The 18,268-nt window shown below is 43.1% G+C and overlaps 1 protein-coding gene across 1 annotated transcript in view; it reads left to right on the top strand.

Annotated features, from left to right (window-relative positions):
- LOC308333172 (receptor-type tyrosine-protein phosphatase alpha-like) overlaps positions 1 to 18,268 on the top strand; it is a 49,623-nt gene that overhangs the window by 7,489 nt on the left and 23,866 nt on the right. Inside the window, exons 2-8 of the mRNA XM_080789368.1 lie at positions 9,791 to 9,837; positions 10,893 to 10,971; positions 11,505 to 11,833; positions 12,492 to 12,660; positions 13,427 to 13,444; positions 16,549 to 16,651; positions 16,993 to 17,066. Of these exons, the coding sequence (XP_080645494.1) occupies positions 9,817 to 9,837; positions 10,893 to 10,971; positions 11,505 to 11,833; positions 12,492 to 12,660; positions 13,427 to 13,444; positions 16,549 to 16,651; positions 16,993 to 17,066 (793 nt within the window). The 5' untranslated portion in view covers positions 9,791 to 9,816. The remainder of the gene's footprint in view (positions 1 to 9,790; positions 9,838 to 10,892; positions 10,972 to 11,504; positions 11,834 to 12,491; positions 12,661 to 13,426; positions 13,445 to 16,548; positions 16,652 to 16,992; positions 17,067 to 18,268) is intronic.

Raw genomic sequence — 18,268 nt, 5'->3', positions numbered from 1 at the left:
AACTACTGGCCAAAATGTCATACAAAACACAACACCTAAAATCGGAATGTTATTGTGACCTATTGAGCACAAACAGACCATCATGATTTGCTTGCTGGACCTATAATTAATTTATTTGCATTAAATTTCCACTCGCCCATATAAATAAAAAGCAAGATGGCTGCCGATTGTGAGACTGAAAGGTAGTGTGGGGGCGGGCCTGGTGGGCCGGCCTATTAAAAGACACGGCAGTGTTGGGCTGAGAGCTGGTGACTCTGATTGGCTTGCCACATCTTTTCGGAACATGTTTTCATAGGCTGGAGCGCACATCTTTTGGCCACGTGACCAACTTAACAAATGTTAAAATAGATAATCACAGGAGCTTAAATGCACAATCCGAGAGACCTCTGTCCATGGAAGTTATTGCTGGTTTTATGTCCAGCCAGCTAGGCAGCCATGACGTAAATTTAATTAACTTATTAGTTGTCTAATTAAGATCTATTTATACTTGGTACTAGAACAGAAAGCCAGCAACACTACCACCAGGTAGGGCTGGGCGACGTATCGATAATTATGATTCATTGTCTATCATTGTAATAATATCAAGGGATTTCGTTTGTAATCTTGTGAATTGTGATACACAATTTAGCTTGTAAATGAAGTGAACACATACCATTTCTGAGGCAGATGTCTGAAATAGCATAGACGTATAAAGGTAGACGCCTCTTCTGGCTCTGGGGCGTGTGTTCTCAAGAGGGGGCAACATTTTCCAGAGATTCCTTGCGAAGCATAGCAGAAGCATGAGCGGAATAAATTGTAAAAAAATACAAAAATTGATCATTCAATGAAAAAGGATTGATTAATAGACTGTGATCATATTTTTGGAGTGACGTCCAATTATAACAGGTTGCTATAAGCTAATATAAATGGAAACAAAGTACAAACATCCTCTATCTGGGAACGCAATTTGAGTTTTTGGGAAAGTCTGGGAAATGTATGTCAGGTGAACTGTCAAGACTTTCACACTAAAGTCAACTCCCCAGCCACTCCAGTCTGCGATCACTGGTGTTTTTAACCCATTTTGGATGGGAACACATCTAGCTTTTAACCACTTTAACCATTATTTTAAACTTCAGCTGTTGGAAAAATCTACAACCATTGAGAACCACCGATATAGAAACAGGTTTTTCATGGTCATGATTTAGAAGACATTTTGTAGAAACTGGTCTCAGTCCTAAATGGGTTTAAAAAAATGATATGACCTTAGTGTTGTCTTTTCCTGCTTTTAATCACATAAGCCTTATTTAATACTGTCAAAAATAGCCGATCTATAGGTTTGCTAATTTAACAATACGGTATTATGGTCAGTGTGTGTGGTCACACAATATCGATAGCTATATGAAATTTGATTGTGTCCATATCGGAGATTCAGCCAGCCCTACTACTAACATGGGAGACGTTTTGAAACCTTGATAAACATCTATCGGAGCAGAACAGCGAAATGAAAAGTTGGTAGCTCCACACATGAGACCACACATCCTTCCTGTATGTGTTCCTTACAGGCTGCCATTTTTAGCCCCCAGTCATGTCAAGCCAAGGAGCTATTGAAATCTGATGCAGTCAACACAGAGAAATGAAACCAATGCTTTCTCGAGGAAGTATTATTCTGCCTTTGGTAGAAATTTGAGGTTTCACCATCAGAATTGTTTCACACTAGGCCGCCCTATACATAATTTATGATCTTTGTTCTGTTTTGTTTTTGTTGGTGTTTTTTTTGTTTGTCTTTTGGCTTTTCTGAGTCTTTATTATTTGATCGCTACAGTGGAGAAGATAATTAGCATAGAGAGAGTTGGGGAGTGACATGAAGCAAATGGTCCAGCTAGCCAGGAATTGAATCAGGGACTTGCTGTTATGTATGGCCCATATTTTCTGTTTAGAAATGTTGTATTGGCCTCGGACCACTGGCCTAGCAGGGCACCTAGGCTCCAATGCAGCCTAATGACGTGCTGCGGGTTTCCGACTGCCTGTGCTGTGTGACGTACGTGTCACTCCCCATCTCTCTCTCTCCCCCTTTCCTGTGACTCTACCTACTGAACTATCAATAAAGGCATAAAAAGTATTATGTAGTGCTCTACGATTAATCAAAAAATAGATTGCGATCTAGATTCAGACACCTATTCGAATAGGTGTCTGAATCTAGATCGCAATCTATTTTTTCCTTTCTAAAGTTGAGCGAGAATCGTGCAGCACTAGTTGGCTGTCCAAATCATTTACTTTACTTACTAAACATGTAGTTATCTTGTGTTTTTGCTACAACAGAGAGAGACTTTAAGAAAGGTTTAAGTCAAGCACTTTGATGTTGTCCGTTTAAAGCCGCAGTAGTTGGCTCCAGGTGCCACAATCGTGCGAGAATCTCAATTCTTGTGGAGGAAAATCGAGATACACATTTGAGCAACAATCGTGCAGCACTAGTATTATGTATAATCATGGAACACTGTGATGTTCATCCTAATCTAGGCACGGAAATGTCAAGCCGCAAGAGTGCAGTGCTCTGGAAGATTTACCCGTTGCAGCCCGAGTTATACTTAGTCATACAACCGTGTCACGACTCGCATGACAGAAATAGCCAAACTACAACACGGGCGGTGTGACGCGTTGGGAAGCTTTTAGATCGCCGAGATCGGCTATTTTCAGCATGACACTGACCTGACCCAGGCAGCCTAGGTAGTGGCTGTAGATTAAAGTCATCCTCCGAGAGCCTCACATGGGGACACGGCACACGCCCGAGTCAGGAGAGCATGACGGTGCATTTTGAGCATATTGTGAAAGTGAAAGATGGGCTTATTCATCCTCTGGTTTCCTCCCTGGGGGCGGAGTGGGGGTTAAAAATGTTGGAATGATGATCTGTGCTGTAGTATAAAATAGATTATGACACCGCTGCTTAGCAGGCCCGGATCGGAGAGAACCATGAAGAAAGGTAGATTGGCATAATACTTCTGTGTGACACGAGATCAAATCAATAACAGCAGCCACGTAATGGCCCGAATATTGATGTTCCCTTATAAGCCCTTTGACAGATACAAATGATGCATAGACATTATTCTTTTTATATTATTATTGGTATTATTATTGTTATTGTTATAATTTAGTTGCTGAATATGTCATGTTGTCTTTTTCCCGCCCCATCATCAATAGCAAATAGTGGTTTAGAGACAAATTTACCACACAGTCGGTCATTGTCGTAGGGGAGCCTGTGATTATTTTAGGTCCCATTTCCTCATGGTGACTCATGCAATCATGCATGCATGCATCATTTGGGTGTGAATGATGCCAAGCCAGCCCAGCAACAGCTTTTTAATAGTGTGCACTGATGGAGCGAGCGCTGAACTTAAAAGTGGCAAAAGTAGAAGCACTTGCCCCGTGTCCGTTGAATTAATAATGACCTCTATCACCATGTGGCTATGTTTGTTGGCAAGACATACAAACAGACACACACACACACACACACACACACACGCACACACACAACCCGGAGGGGAGGTCCGGTGCTTTTTAGGTGGTCTGAACACATTAAGTTGGTCTCTTGGGGACCTGTGCATTTTAGACCACAAGCCTATAGATGAAGCTCTCCGATTCACACAGCATCCGTAAACCGTTAGGAAGCATATTATAGACGCATTCAGAAACGCGTCCCCTGGTCGCAGCCAACGTATTTCCTGTAGGCGGAGAGTAGACAAGATATCTGCGGTGTACACAGTCGGCTCTTCTACTACAATGAATGGGAAAGTGACTGATGTTAGTCTTCTCAAACCTTACCCATTTTACCTTGCTTTTTTACTAACGCTAACTTTACAAAGATGCCCAGTACATCGGGACTTACCTGTGTAGTTTATGGCTGCTCCATCAGCAGTTCTAATTGGGAGAGAAACGGAATGTAAAATACGAGCGCCCGCCTGTATTTTGTTGCGCATTTAGTCGTGTAATTTTGGCACCGCTCAGCGGTGGTTCAGGACCTTTCACTGCTTCGTCTCAGCCACCGCGTGCCGCTGAGCGGTGCTGTAATTACACTACTAAATGCGCAACGAAATTCAGACGGACACTCGCCTCCTATTTGACCATTTCTCTCCAAAGTAGAATTTTGCCACAGTAAGACATGGAGGCTTAAAGGAATAACACAAAAGGTCCTGGGGACTTGTTTCCATTGTGGTCCTATAACGTTTCTAGTCACATCGTGAGCTTTAAAGTTTGATTATTTCCACTATATATTTATTTATCCAATTTTGAAAGTATAATAAAGGTTTTTTTAAAACATATTGGTCATTTCTTTGTATACAGTATTTCAGTCATTTTGTCTGGTCAGTCATTGGTATTGTTGTCCAACCAGTTTAAAATGGTCCTATATATTTTCCAATTTCATTGAATGATACATCATATGAAAGCTTACATTATGTACTTTAATAATTTGTAAAAAACAGAACTTTCTCTGGCCGAAATGAGTCCCATTTTGCCAGCCCCAGTCACATACGGTATCTGCACACAGAGTGCTAACTTTTTTTGCAAAGCCTAAAAGCCACATTGAAATAGTAACCTCATTTTTCTGTATGTTCCGATGCTCAATGTCAAAAACACAATTAAAATGGTAAATCTCAAATAGTTTGTGTAATCGTTAAGTAAAATGGCATGATGCCGACGGCCCTACTCGTTAGGCTTGTCAGAATTATTACATAATCGCCTAAATTATTTGAGAGAATCGCTTTTTCTCTTTTTTTTTAAAATATAAAATTATTAAATGGGCCAGTAATTTCTTTGTGTATTTAAGTTATTTGTCATATCCGCCCTGTGCAATTCATGATAATGAAGCCTAATACGCAAACAGAAATTAAATTTGTATTCATTATGTTCTAATGTTCAATGCCGATTTAACGCAGTTCAATCTTTAATGGCAATTATTTGTATGACATTAATATCGTCAACTTAAATTTGCAATGGTGACAGGCGGCCCTATACTATACTCGTATCATATCCACACGGGGACAGTTTGTCACACAGCCTCCCTCCCTGCCTGCCCCCCTTCAACCACAACGATGCGTCATGTCGTTAGAAAAACCTCAGAGGTGGTGATGTGAAGCTGTCTGCAAGGAAGCGGGCCAGTTTTCACTACCCTGCACACTGCACACCGAAATATAATGGTTCTTAAATTGTTCTTTAAAGCATTAAGACAGACCTGATGTTTTATGAATGCCTTATGAATCAGTCTCAAACCATTTCGTGCCATGGATGGACCCCCAATTATGATGGGTTTGGCCGTGGGCCGCTCCATCTAAAAATGTTTTATGCCAGGGAAAACCTAAATTATAAAAATTCTCGCAGTGTGGCACAAAGTGACACGCTGGGAGCTATTTTATAATGACTAATGCAAAAATCTTTTTTTAATTTACCCCTTGCGCTGCATTTCCAAGGGCCTTGGAAATGCAGCTTCCACACAGAGATTCCAGACAAATATCTCGCAGTGATATTAGTCTGACATGCCAGGCTATTTTGTGGCACCTTTAACCACTTGAATGAACCCTAGCATCCCAATTTTGGCCATGTCTTTAACGGGAATGTTAGCAGAAAATGAGCTTGTACATCGGCTATTTTCGAAGAAAGGGATTTGGTGTAGAGGGGGAGGGAGTAGACAGACCACTGTCGGTGAAGTGTGTATATATAGGGTTTAAGTGGTTAGGTTTTTTTCTTTTAATTTCTTTCTTTAAAGAAACATGGTCTGAAGATGGTTATCTATGCCGTGGCATCACTCAGATTAGTTTTTCTGCGTGTGCAAAACCCTCTAGTCTCATCATGTCGAGACGGACAGGTTTTCAATCATGCCAGTTGTTCAAGCTAATTCTACCCATGGGTGAGCGCTAATTAAATAATGTTAAATCTGAGTCATAGATTTGAATGAGGAGGCGTGGCACTGGCACATCATGGAGAGGTCAATGGTTGCCTTGTCATTTTTGGAACAGCTAGAGGGTTTTTTTTTGTCTACAGGTCCAGACAGTAGGGGAAGGAAGCGATGTGCACTCTTCTGTTTTATGACTTCCCTGCACTATAAAACCTTGACGGGTCCATTTGGTTCCATTTGTACACCTCCCAGAATTAAACTAACATTTAGAATTTTACGGTGTGATGTCTGAATGCACTCCACTGGGAGAGAAAGTACCACAATCTGGTAACTGATATTGTCCTTCTAATGCTTAGGGGCGTGTTTTTCCATTTATATATACTTTCATGTATTTAATTTATTTAATTAAAAAAACCAACCCCTTATGGTTTAGAAGGACATTATCAGTCACCAGTCCAGAACCAAGGAATGCATGTTTTCAGGGTCAGTCTATCATGGTTTGAAGTTACAATGGATATACAGTAGGCCTATATAGAAGAAGGGGACCTGTCTGATAAAATGAATATCTAAATATTGAATCAAGCACCTTTTTTTTTTAAACTGACTCAGGTGCTGAAAAGCCTGAGCAGAAGTAAAAAAAAAATACCCCCGAAGTGTTTTAAAGTAGTGCTGCACGATTAATCTGAAAACGCTTGCGTTCTAGATTTCAAAATTTGAGGAAAAATCATGCAGCACTAGTTGGCTGTCCAATTCATTTTACCGTAGTTACTCTTATGTTTTTGCTACAAGAGAGAGGTTTAAGTCAAGCGCTTTGATGTTGTCTGTTTAAAGCCACAGAAGTTGGCTCCAGGTGCCACATTTTGACCATATTTTCGTGGAAAGATTGATGATCACATTTGACTTTAACCTGGATTCATTCATTCATGCCAGCATTGAGCAAGTGAGGATGTGGATTATTATATAAGCCTGTCTTTCTCTCTTGACGTCAGTGCAGCTGTAATCATGTGTAATTAGTCCGCTATGAAGCAAAGACACTTGTGATATGCAAGGCCACCCTGTCTAATTTAGAAACACCTCTATATATAGCCCAGATGTGTGTCCTGGCCTCATTGGCTGCTGAAACTAACGGGGGTGGGGGGGGAATCTTCCCAAAATTGCCATTGTGTGAATAGAAGCCAAGTATCTGCTTTGCTATGGCAGACAAAAAGGCAGCTTTCACTGTGTTCTCTATCTCTTCATTTCACCTGTCACTGTAATGTCCTCGAATTGATCCATTATCCATTCATGGATACATGGATACATTCATTTAATAATACCATCCAGAATGATAATTAAGATGATTAGTAACATAATTAAACCGCCTGGCCCGGGGGGATTCAGGTGTCATAGTGGCAACCGTGTCAAACATGAGACACAGGAGCAGGTGAGACACGAAATACAATAAAGGAAGATCAATAAAAGATGTAGTGTTCTTAGGTTCTGACATTAAGACACTGGCACTGGCGCTCTAAATGCATGGGTTAACCGTTAATGTATAGTCTTATCAATACATATGATAGATGAATACATATATGAATGATGATGCATCTCGTCACCAATGAGTGAATATATATGAATGATATCTCTATCTCTATCAGAGAATATACGAATGATGCTGTACATCATCACCAGTGAATATATGAATATACAGTATGTACAAAGTCAGACTATCAACACTGCTGTCTAGTGTCGACAGCCTTCAACAGTGAGTGTCTGACTCAATAAGATATGTACAGTCAGTCTATCAACAGTGAATATCTGAATGAATAGAATGTCAGCAATGAAGGAATGTGCAGTATATTAAGTCTGTCATCAGTACATCCTAGTAGTAGTAAGTAGGTTTGGAACTTGGAAGCCTTAAGCTCTTAACGATGGCTGTTTCTTAATGATTCCCTCTTAACGATTCCTAGTATAGGGGGTTCCAGATGGACCCTTAGAGGCCTGTAACTCTGAGAGTGTACAAATAGAACGGTTCCATTTGTGCCCTCTTATTATAATGGTGGTCCTTGAAATAAAACGGTTTGAGAACCACTAGTATTGTAATTGTATAGCGGACATAAAGTCTGCATACCAGGTCTGACAGTGTGATCCATTCCGGAAACGGTTGCAAATGTGATGGAAGTGATTCTGGTGGTAACTCAATGTTGGATCCGGTTCCTTCAGTCCCCGCTGGTTCCGGATCCCACGCCTAGCACAGTGCTAGTAAAGTGGGCCAGGGTCAAAGCCACAGTGCTAGTAAAGTGGGCCAGGGTCAAAGCCATAGTCGGTAATCCCTGCGAACAGAACAGACAGTGCAGGTCTATTATGGAGGAATTATTTCTTGGGCACTGGGCTGGCATTATTTTTGAGAGATTAATGGTTAGGTTGGATAGATGGTAGCTGAAAGATGGTAAGTTGTTGGTTACATTTTTACTAGGCTGTAAATCAAAGCCAAATAGCAGCGTGAATCGTGATATAAACAAAGATGCTTACTTTAAGAAGCTAGCCCAACCCACGCTCTGCCTCGAGGCAAGAAGAAGAAGAACACAAAATGGCCTCCTAAGTGAATGTCAGATCTCATGAATGTCTGGGACAGAGAAATGTAGATAACAAAGTCGATTTTTTCCTGATTTGTCTCTGGAGGAAAAGAAAAACGTCAGAATGTGTGGCTTGTGAAGAATGGGTCCAATATTTAGTTCAGTGACCATGGGGCTAAAGAATGGTTCAGAAGCCTTGTTCACGTTCACTTCTCCCATTGGAATGAATGGACTCCGTCTCCAACCTGCTCCTGGTCTCCTAAAAGCCAGTTGGGCTGTCTTGCTTATCGTTGTCTGGGATATAAACTAGACGGGACAACAAGTGCTGTTCAGTAGAGATAGATGTACGTATGCCAGGAGGACGGGGAACTGGCACTGTTGCTGCTTTCAGCAGCCAGGATGCCCATGGTTCTCTGATGTAATATTCTCTGATGCCAAGCATCAGAGGCTGACTGTGTGTCCCAAGTGCTGCTGCAGCGTCTCCCTGAGCACAGCCAGACGGGCTGGATTATGCCAGGGTCAAGATCATGGGATTAGGCCCAGGGATTATCACAGCCTGCTTGGTCACTGAGACAGCAGCCCCGGGGGGGCTTCTGCTTGTCTCACGGAAAAAAATATCCGACCTACAAGCGTGCAGTGCTCCGCGGATGAGACGTTTGTGAGTTTGTAGGTCGGCGTATTTTTTGATGCACAACAGAGTATGAATTGGCTTTACACCAGACCACCCGCCCCTCTTTTGTCCTCTTCTCCTCCGGTCTGCTATATTTGGCCTCACTTGTCCCAGCTGGCGAGGACGAGAGGGCTAAGCGCTGAATCACATCCATGCCACTCACTTGAGGAATTTAAATGTGACACTAATTTTGTTAGACCTTGTTGATGCTTGGGTGTAGACTGGTGTTGAATGGTCATTAGCACGGACAAATCTGTGTCTCCCTTAAATCTTTAAATAGGAATAACATGTTTCCAATCTGAATCCCTGTTGTTTACCCTTTTGAGTAGCCCTGAAAATAATCGGTGTAAGTATAAAATGCTGGGAATTGGGCTTGTTATACTTCCTATCATACTCTCTGCACACCACCAGCCTTCCCATGCATCTGCAGAGGCTATAGATTCCTTTCCGTTTGTCTGACTCTTCCCTAGAATAATTAAGGCTTCTTATTATTCATATTGATACTGAATGCCATAGTGCGCCTGCAGTGAAAGCGTGGGTGTTACTTTGCAGATTCAGTAGGAATCGAGCGTTATTGTTAGATGGTATGATCGATAATGCAATCATAAATGAGTTGGCAGAGGAGGGATTTTTTATATAAAAAGTTGAAGGGAATAAACCAAAGTCAAATGGCTTAATGCTTTTTTGTGCTGCTGTCCACAGGACTACGCTGTGCGAATGAGTGACTGATGCAAACTTCGTTTGTTAAGGTAAGAGGCTTTGCAATTATTTGTTCAAGATAAATACAGATCAGGTCAAATCAAACACACACTCAGCTGCACCATTACACTTTTATTACATTACAAATAAATTATGTCGTATTACCTTCCGGTACTAATAACATTTAACCACTTTCAATCTGGTGTCTCTTTTTTGGGCATGTCATTAGAGGTCGGTGCTGTTTGGGGCATGTCGTTGGGAGGTCGGTGCAAATGAAAAGGCACAAATGGCATTATCTACATCAGTGGTTCCCATAGTGTGGTCCGGGGACCCCCAGGGGTCCTTAAGGGAGTTCCAGGGGGTCCCCAGCTAAATTATAGTTTGGAACCAAATGGACCCTTATAGGTCTGTAACTCAGTGTACAAATGGAACCAAACGGACCCGTTAGGTTCCATTTGTACACTCTCAGAGTTAAATTAACATTGATTTGACTATATAAATTGGGGGTCCCAGAGATAGAAATAGAAATTCCATTAAATGGGGGGCCGTAGCCTAATTCAGGTCAAACCGGGCTGATGGTTGAAAATCACTGCTAGAGCCGTAAAAATCTTCTCTTATGGGGGTCCTTGGCATATATTTTCTAATGGGGGTCCGCAGGGCTAAATTAGTGTCAATGTGTGGGTCCTTGACATGAAAACGTTTGGGAACCACAGATCTACACGTCCACAATGCACCATGACACATTGTGATCTTGTAGATCACTTATTTAAGTGATTTATAAAACTGAAAACCCTCTGTTAAAGGGTGGCTTTGGGTTAGGTAGAGTGAAACAAATACTTGTCTTCATATATTGTATTAATGTCTTTGATATTGGACATTGTCCTCATTAGTGCTGCACAATTATTTACATTCAGACATGTGGTAATGTTCAGCAACTAATGACAATAAATATTTTCATGGGGAAAAAATGAGAATCGTGATTCGTGATCTCACTTCTTGTGGAGGAAAATCTAGATTCACATTTGAGCAAGAATGGTGCAGCTATAGTCTGAAGTCTCCATGTCTATTTTGTAATAATAGCCCACATGTGGTCTCCTTCCTTCAGGGCAGAATGGGTGTACATCCCCTGCTCCTGGTGCTCAGTCTGGCCCTCGGGGCTTCTGCCCAGGATCCTCCTACCACAGGTATGAACCGTGTCTGCTAAGAACAACCAAGATGTCCGCCTACGCACTTCTCAGTTGCCAGTCTGTGCCATGACCGATTTTAAGTCATTTTGATAAAAATGAATGTGTATTAGAATGGGCCAAACTAATAAATAGGTCTTTGCCTGGGGCCCGTTATGACGTGAACACGGCCCTTCCTGCACACTGTCCTCAAATGCAAAATGAGGACATTGTTGTGCAGAGTTGTTTTCCGTTACGTTTCGGGGGCCCATATTTGTCATCATCTCCCATGATGCACCTGTTGTTTCTGTAGTCATAGAACATAATGTGAAAAGCCCTTTAGCCCGTGTTAATCACGGACCCGAAAAACCTTAACCCATTTAGGCCTGACCTCAAAAATTAAAAAAAAACTTCTAAATCCTCCAGTTTTCTGAAATAAATATTTTCACGATTTCAAAAAATAGCAGACCTACAAGCTCATAGCGCGCCACTCAGTGGCGCGCTATGAGCTCCTGTCTGTCTGCCTCACTGAGAACACGCCTGTCGTCTCGCAGGCCCACCGCTCGTCGCCTCCAAACCCACGGACCGGCCTCCTGTGGCGGCCGTTCAGAACGCCACGGCTGCTGCCGCGGCGGTCACAGAACGAGCCCCGCCCGCCACGGCTCCGCCCACCGCCCTCGCTGTGGCACCCGCCACAACGCCGGCCGCCGCCGCCACTACCGTGAAGGTCCCGGCGGGTGATGGGGGTGTGCCAGAGGGTGGTGATGGCGCCGCGGCGACCACAGCGGCACTCACCGTCGCCCCGGAGCTGCCACCCCTCCTCCCAGCAACTCCTCCACCAACCCCGACCGATGCCCCAAACGATGCACCGCCAACCACCCAGGTTAGTATAGTTTGACATTTTTCCGGGTAGCTCAGTCAGTCTGTAGAGCTCTTGCATTTGGACCACAAGTTCATGGGTTCGATCCCGGGCACGGCGCCAACTCAACGTATCAGTGGCATGGCTTGGGTGTGGCAAGTCCTGCGGGAATTACTGGGAGCTGATGGTAGGTGTGGCGCTCCACCTTCGCATCCATCTCCCAGGGGTGTAGCGCATTGTAACGGGGATAGACTCCATCTCCCAGGGGTCTAGTGCATTGTAACAGGGAAAGACTCCATCTCCCAGGGGTGCAGCGCATTGTAATGGGGACAGACTCCATCTCCCAGGGGTGTAGCGCATTGTAACGGGGACAGACTCCCGTGTTTTACAGGTTGATACCGACAATAAGCCACTCCCGACCTACTTCCCTTTTGCTTTCTATTTCAGTTTAGTAGATACGCATTGTGAGCTTGTAGATTTTCTGACAAAGACTAAAATAAGGGAAAATGTTTTCTACGATTCTACAATTTTAGTTAGTATTCGTTTTGTAAACACTCAAAGTTTCAGATACTCATGTTTATTTTTGTCCTTTTATTTTTATATCGCAGTTTACTAGTTTGAGTTATCTTGTTAGTTTTAGTTAACTATATTCTCCCTGCCAACCGCCCGCCCGCCCACCCAGCCCGCCCCTCCCCCTCCTCCTCCTGCCACGCCTGCGGTCCCGGACGGGGGGAGCGAGAACGGGACAGACGCCACGCAGCCCGAGGAGGACACGCCCACCCCGGAGCCGTACCCCGACTACGGCGTGGAGACAGAGACCACGCTGGCCCCCCCACCAGACCACATGCCAGGTGAGCGTCTGCAATGACACTGACATTTTGGAGAATGGCATGCAATGAAACACATTTGAAATCTGAGGCTTTTATTTGTATACTATTTAAATAGTTTTGAGAAAGAAAATCGCTGCCATTTGTCCCAAAGTGACTGCAAAAGTTTGGTGCTATTTGTTTCAAAAAGCATTATACCCTGTGTATAACGATGCAATGTGACATAGCTCTGTTTACACAATGCTGTTCCCCCTCCAACTGTATATACTTTCCCCATTTTTCAACAGTTTTTACAATTTCTTTCCACACTTGCTTTGGCAATGAAATGTAGCTCCTTTTAATTGAAATTGATTTGAAATTTTGGTCAAACGTCCAATGGTGAACAGGACCCAAATATATTTTTAATCTTTGGAGCATAACCCAGTGTGTAGACTTTATTAATTTTCTTTTAAATTCTGACCTCAGCCCAGAACCTATTTTTTAGTGAGTGGATGTGCGTGCTTTACTGTTTGTTTCTACAATTGAAATCTTCCATAATAAGATGGCCAATAGTGGTTAAATGGATACTCACTCAAGCTCTTCCTGTTTGTTTGTTTGTGTGTGTGTGTGTGTGTGTGTGTGTGTGTGTGTGTGTGTGTGTGTGTGTGTGTGTGTGTGTGTGTGTGTGTGTGTGTGTGTGTGTGTGTGTGTGTGTGTGTGTGTGTGTGTGTGTGTGTGTGTGTGTGTGTGTGTGTGTGTGTGTGTGTGTGTTGTATGTGCTGGTAATGGATTCCGTTTTTGTCTTTCACAGATGAGGAGGACGACACAGGTAAGACCTTAAATCTTAGTTTGAGTGCATTCATGGATGGAATATTTAATTTCAAATACTACAGTCTAATCTAGTGTCCTCAAACGTTTCCATTTCAAGGACCCCCATAACTCTGAGAGTGCACAAATGGAACCAAATCGGTGTCCATTACTCCATTTGGTTCCATATACATAAACTACAGTAACTAAAGGGTCCATTTGGAACCATTGGTCTAATCTAATGTCTAATGTTTTAACCAAATTAGTAAAGCCAGGTTGAAGTATTTGAAGACATTTTTCCACCACTAAGATCGGCAGTTGTGAGGATTAACAAATTAAGAGACTGCAGAAGTACTATTGGTTACAACAAAGCATAACAAATGGGAATGCATGTATATCAGTTATGTAATATACTATAATATGCATTCCTTTTAGAGACATGAGTCTTATGTAATGCGTGCATCTTTTCATCTGACTATGTCTATGGGTGTTGTGTGGCTGACTCTGAGCTGTTCTGCATCATGGCATTAGACTCAGAGCAGTCCCGGCCACGTCAGTTTCACATGATCCCCGCAGCCTGTTGTGCTGATGCACTGTTCAATGTACACATTGTCTGTCTGAGAAAACACTGCAAGGTCTCCAGGAATGATGCATGAAAATGCAACATAACTCAACCGGGGAGCATTCCAAACCGCTTCGTCAAGAAGGCACATGTGAAGTGCGTGGTCAAATGATCCATTCTTTTGGAAATAGGCCCGGAGATGGGCTATAACAAAAATGCTAAATGGTGCTTAAATTCGTCGATTGTACCGTGGTGCGCTGCAATTTTACCGCTCTTTACCATTGATTTCATCAACGTCATCCGTATAAACATTAGGGGCTGTATATTGCGTGTCTTAAGTATTACTTAACTTAAGATCTGGAGGCGTGATCAATGCCATTTGACTATTCTGAGTGGCCAAAGAGCATTGACCACGCCTCCAGGTCTTAAGTTAAGTAATAAGACCTGGTACTTAAGACACGCAAAATACAGCCCTAGTAGGTGAGATGTGGGCTTGCGAAATGCCTAAATATCATCTTTTACTGTAAACCCTTATGGTTAATCTAAAGCAGTGGTTCCCAAACCTTTTCATGTCAAGGACCCCCAAATTGACACTAATTAGCCCACGGACCCCCATTTGAAAAGATATGCCAGGGACCCCCATAAGAGAAGATTTTTACGGCTCTAGCAGTGACTCGTTTAATTTCAAGGACCCCCAGTTTGACATGCATTAGTCTACAGATCCCCATTTAATGGCATTTCTATCTCTGGGACCCCCAATTTATATTGTAAAATCAATGTTAATTTAACTCAGAGTGTACAAATGGAACCAAATGGACACTCTGCATGAGTTACAGTCCAATAAGGGTCCATTTGGTTCCAAACTATCATTTAGCTGGGTGGCAACCCCCTGGAACCTCCTCAAGGACCCCATAGGGGTCCCTGGACCTCACTTTGGGAACCACTGATCTAAAAGACTCATGTCATGTGAGGTAGCTACACCATGAAGCATGGCAGCATGTCCACACTTAATCAGTAGCTCATGAACACAGCAGAGATAGTTACACAAATAGCTTAGCCATTTTAACTTGCCGTACACATCACCTAGAATAGATCACTGGGCTCCATGAAGTCTAATTTGTAATGTTAAACCTGCAGTGGAAAAATCCTGAATAAGGGTAACATTTTTACACTCTCAGAATTATGTTGACACTCCGGATTCTTGCAGTGCATGCCAAATCAAACCGTCGTCTGCACCTCGATTGTTTATTCATTCATGTGTGCCAAACGGTCATATAATCAACATCTTAGTGTCCAGTGATCAGAAATATGTATAATTGACAAACCTAAAAAAGAAAAAACACCTGATGGTGGGCCTACATGCTTTGTGACGTAGAGATGGGTGCGTTTAACTGTTTTTAATTCTCTGAATAATTCACATTGACTGCACTGCTAATATTAGCCCAAAAGTACAGAGCAGTGTTTTATGGGTTAGGGTATAACCAATTATTGTGGAAACAGAGGTTTGACCCTGAGATTTAAACAGTGATGTATCTGCACACTCACTGTGAGAGGGACAAGTCCACCCCCTCCTCCTCCTCTGTCTTCCATCTGCGTGTAGGCCTTTCTCTTCAGCGTGTAGGCCTTTCTCTTCAGCGCGTAGGCCTTTCTCTTCAGCGCGTAGGCCTTTCTCTTCAGCGTGTAGGCCTTTCTCTTCAGCTTGTAGGCCTTTCTCTTCAGCGTGTAGGCCTTTCTCTTCAGCGTGTAGGCCTTTCTCTTCAGCGTGTAGGCCTTTCTCTTCAGCGTGTAGGCCTTTCTCTTCACTCACTGTGAGAGGGACTAGTCCACCCCCTCCTCCTCTATGTAGGCTTTTCTCTTCAGAGGGACTAGTCCACCCCCTCCTCCTCCTCTATGTAGGCCTTTCTCTTCAGAGGGACTAGTCCACCCCCTCCTCCTCCTCTATGTAGGCCTTTCTCTTCAGAGGGACTAGTCCACCCCCTCCTCCTCTATCTTCAGGCCTTTCTCTTCAGCTCGCCCATGAAATGTTAACACAAGACATCCTTTATGTTGCTCTTTGGCTGAAGCGCTGGAAAGGAAAGTTGGAGGCGAGTTTGGGACCAAGAAGTAGAGGTCCGGTCACCTGATGAACACGTTGAGATGGCCTTTTGGTCATCTTTAACGTGGTCTCAGTGGGACTGTGGCTCTCAGAAGTGGGATTAATTCAGAAAACATCCCAAACAATTTAGACAATGTTATTCATAAAAATCAGCTGAAAGGGGTCTTTCAGTGAAGGCAAACATTTCATTCATATTTTTTTCACTCTCAAAGTTAAATTAAACACATGCCCTCCCTATTTTGGGGGTTGTCATCTTAAAAAAATTGCTCAAATAACTTCAGGATTCATTAAGAAATAGCGAATGTACAAGCTCACGGCACATGGGTGACAATGCGTTGTGAGCTTCTAGATCTGTTTTCGTTATTCCTCCTACAACAAAGTATGCCAGGCTCTGAAGAGGTTAATAGTTAAGCATGTTTAAATGATCACGCTGTCTTTCTTTCTACCTTCCCGTGTCGCCTGAACCAAGAAGAGGACACGCCGTCGGACGACATGCCCATCATCGCCGTGATGGTGGCCCTGTCCTCGCTGCTCGTCATCGTCTTCATCATCATCATCCTCTACATGCTCAGGTCAGGAACTAGCTTTGCCTCATTTTTTTCATTCAAATTCAAACTTCTGGGTCACCTAGGCTCAGTGTAGCCCGACAGTGTGTCTCAGGTTCCAGTCCCGATCCCAACGTCCTTCTCTGTGTGTCACTCCTCATCTCTCTCTGTCTCTCTCCTGTCTACCTACTGTAATATCAATAATATAAGCATAGAAAAGCCTTAAAATAAATGTTAAAATGTACACGTAGGAGAGGTGCGTGCGTGCGTGCGTGCGTGCGTGCGAGCGTGCGTGCGAGCGTGAGTGAGTGAGTGAACGAACCAGTGCAGATGTATTCATCATTGTGTTTTTGCTCTCTGATCGACAGGTTTAAGAAGTACAAGCAGGCGGGAAGCCATTCGAATTCCTTCAGACTGACTAATGGCAGATCAGAAGATACAGGTAATGATGTGTGTTTGTGCGTACATGCTGGGGGTGGGGGAGGGGGGGGTGTTATCAGGTCGTGTGAGGGCAAATATGTCTTATGCCTTATTCCTCTCATACACCCGTTTTGTTTACTCTATGGTCCGTGGTTCCCACACTTTTCATGTCAAGGACCCCAAATTGACACTACTTAGCCCCGCAGACCCCCATTTGAAAAGATATGCCAAGGACCCCCATTTGAAAAGATATGCCAAGGACCCCCATAAGAGAAGCTTTTTATGGCTCTAGCAGTGATTCTCAACCCGTTTATGCATTAGTCTACGGATCCCCATTTAATGGCATTTCTACCTCTAGAACCCCCAATTTATATTGTAAAATCAATGTTAATTTTACTTTTGAGCGTGTACAAATGGACCCGTTAGGGTCCATTTAGTTCCATTTGTACACTCTCAGAGTTACAGACCCATAAGGGTCCATTTGGTTCCAAACTATCATTTAGCTGAGGACCCCCTGGAACTCCCTCAAGGACCCCACTTTGGGAACCACTGCTGTCTAGGTTATATAATATGGTTTTAGACGACTTGTTCCACCGGACTGTGTGTGATTCACATTAGCTGGGATTGATCTGCCTCTCCTATAACTGATAACATGTTAGTAGTGGCTGACTGTTGGCCAGGCCTTTGATATGACGATTACCTAACCAGCAGAGAGGGAGAGAGAGATACATCTGCTGGGAAGTCAGTGTTGGGCTATACTTCCACCTGGTGGCCAAACATGTTATAGCCTCGTCTACAGTCTTGGCATACATACACTGTCACAGTGATCTGTTGATGCAATGATACAGTTGATAGTTACTAGACTAGATCAAGTCATGTCTTTTTGTTTTTGTTTGTATGTTTAACCTGTTTCAACCTGAGAACTGATTCTACAAAATTTCTTCTAAATCATGATAGTTTTCTATGTCAGTGGTGCTCATCCTTTTTCATGTCAAGGACCTCCAGAATTATCTGTATTTGGCTGCGGACCCCCATCTGAAAATATGTTGTTCCAGGGACCCCCCCCCCCCCCCAGAAGCAAATATTTTAGTTAAAAACGTTCAATGTGAAAGAATATATATTCAAAGATTTGCACACATTTCCACGATTAAAAAAGAAATAGCAGATCTACAAGAGCTTGTAGATCTGCTATTTTTCAATAGCTAAAGCCTCTCTCTCTCTCTC

This window comes from Protomyctophum bolini (genome assembly GCF_963924005.1).
Source record: "Protomyctophum bolini genome assembly, chromosome: 2".
NCBI classification, from domain to species: Eukaryota; Metazoa; Chordata; class Actinopteri; order Myctophiformes; family Myctophidae; genus Protomyctophum; species Protomyctophum bolini.
The sequence above is the reverse complement of the archived record's forward strand: the minus strand, read 5'-3'. Positions and strand labels throughout refer to the sequence as shown.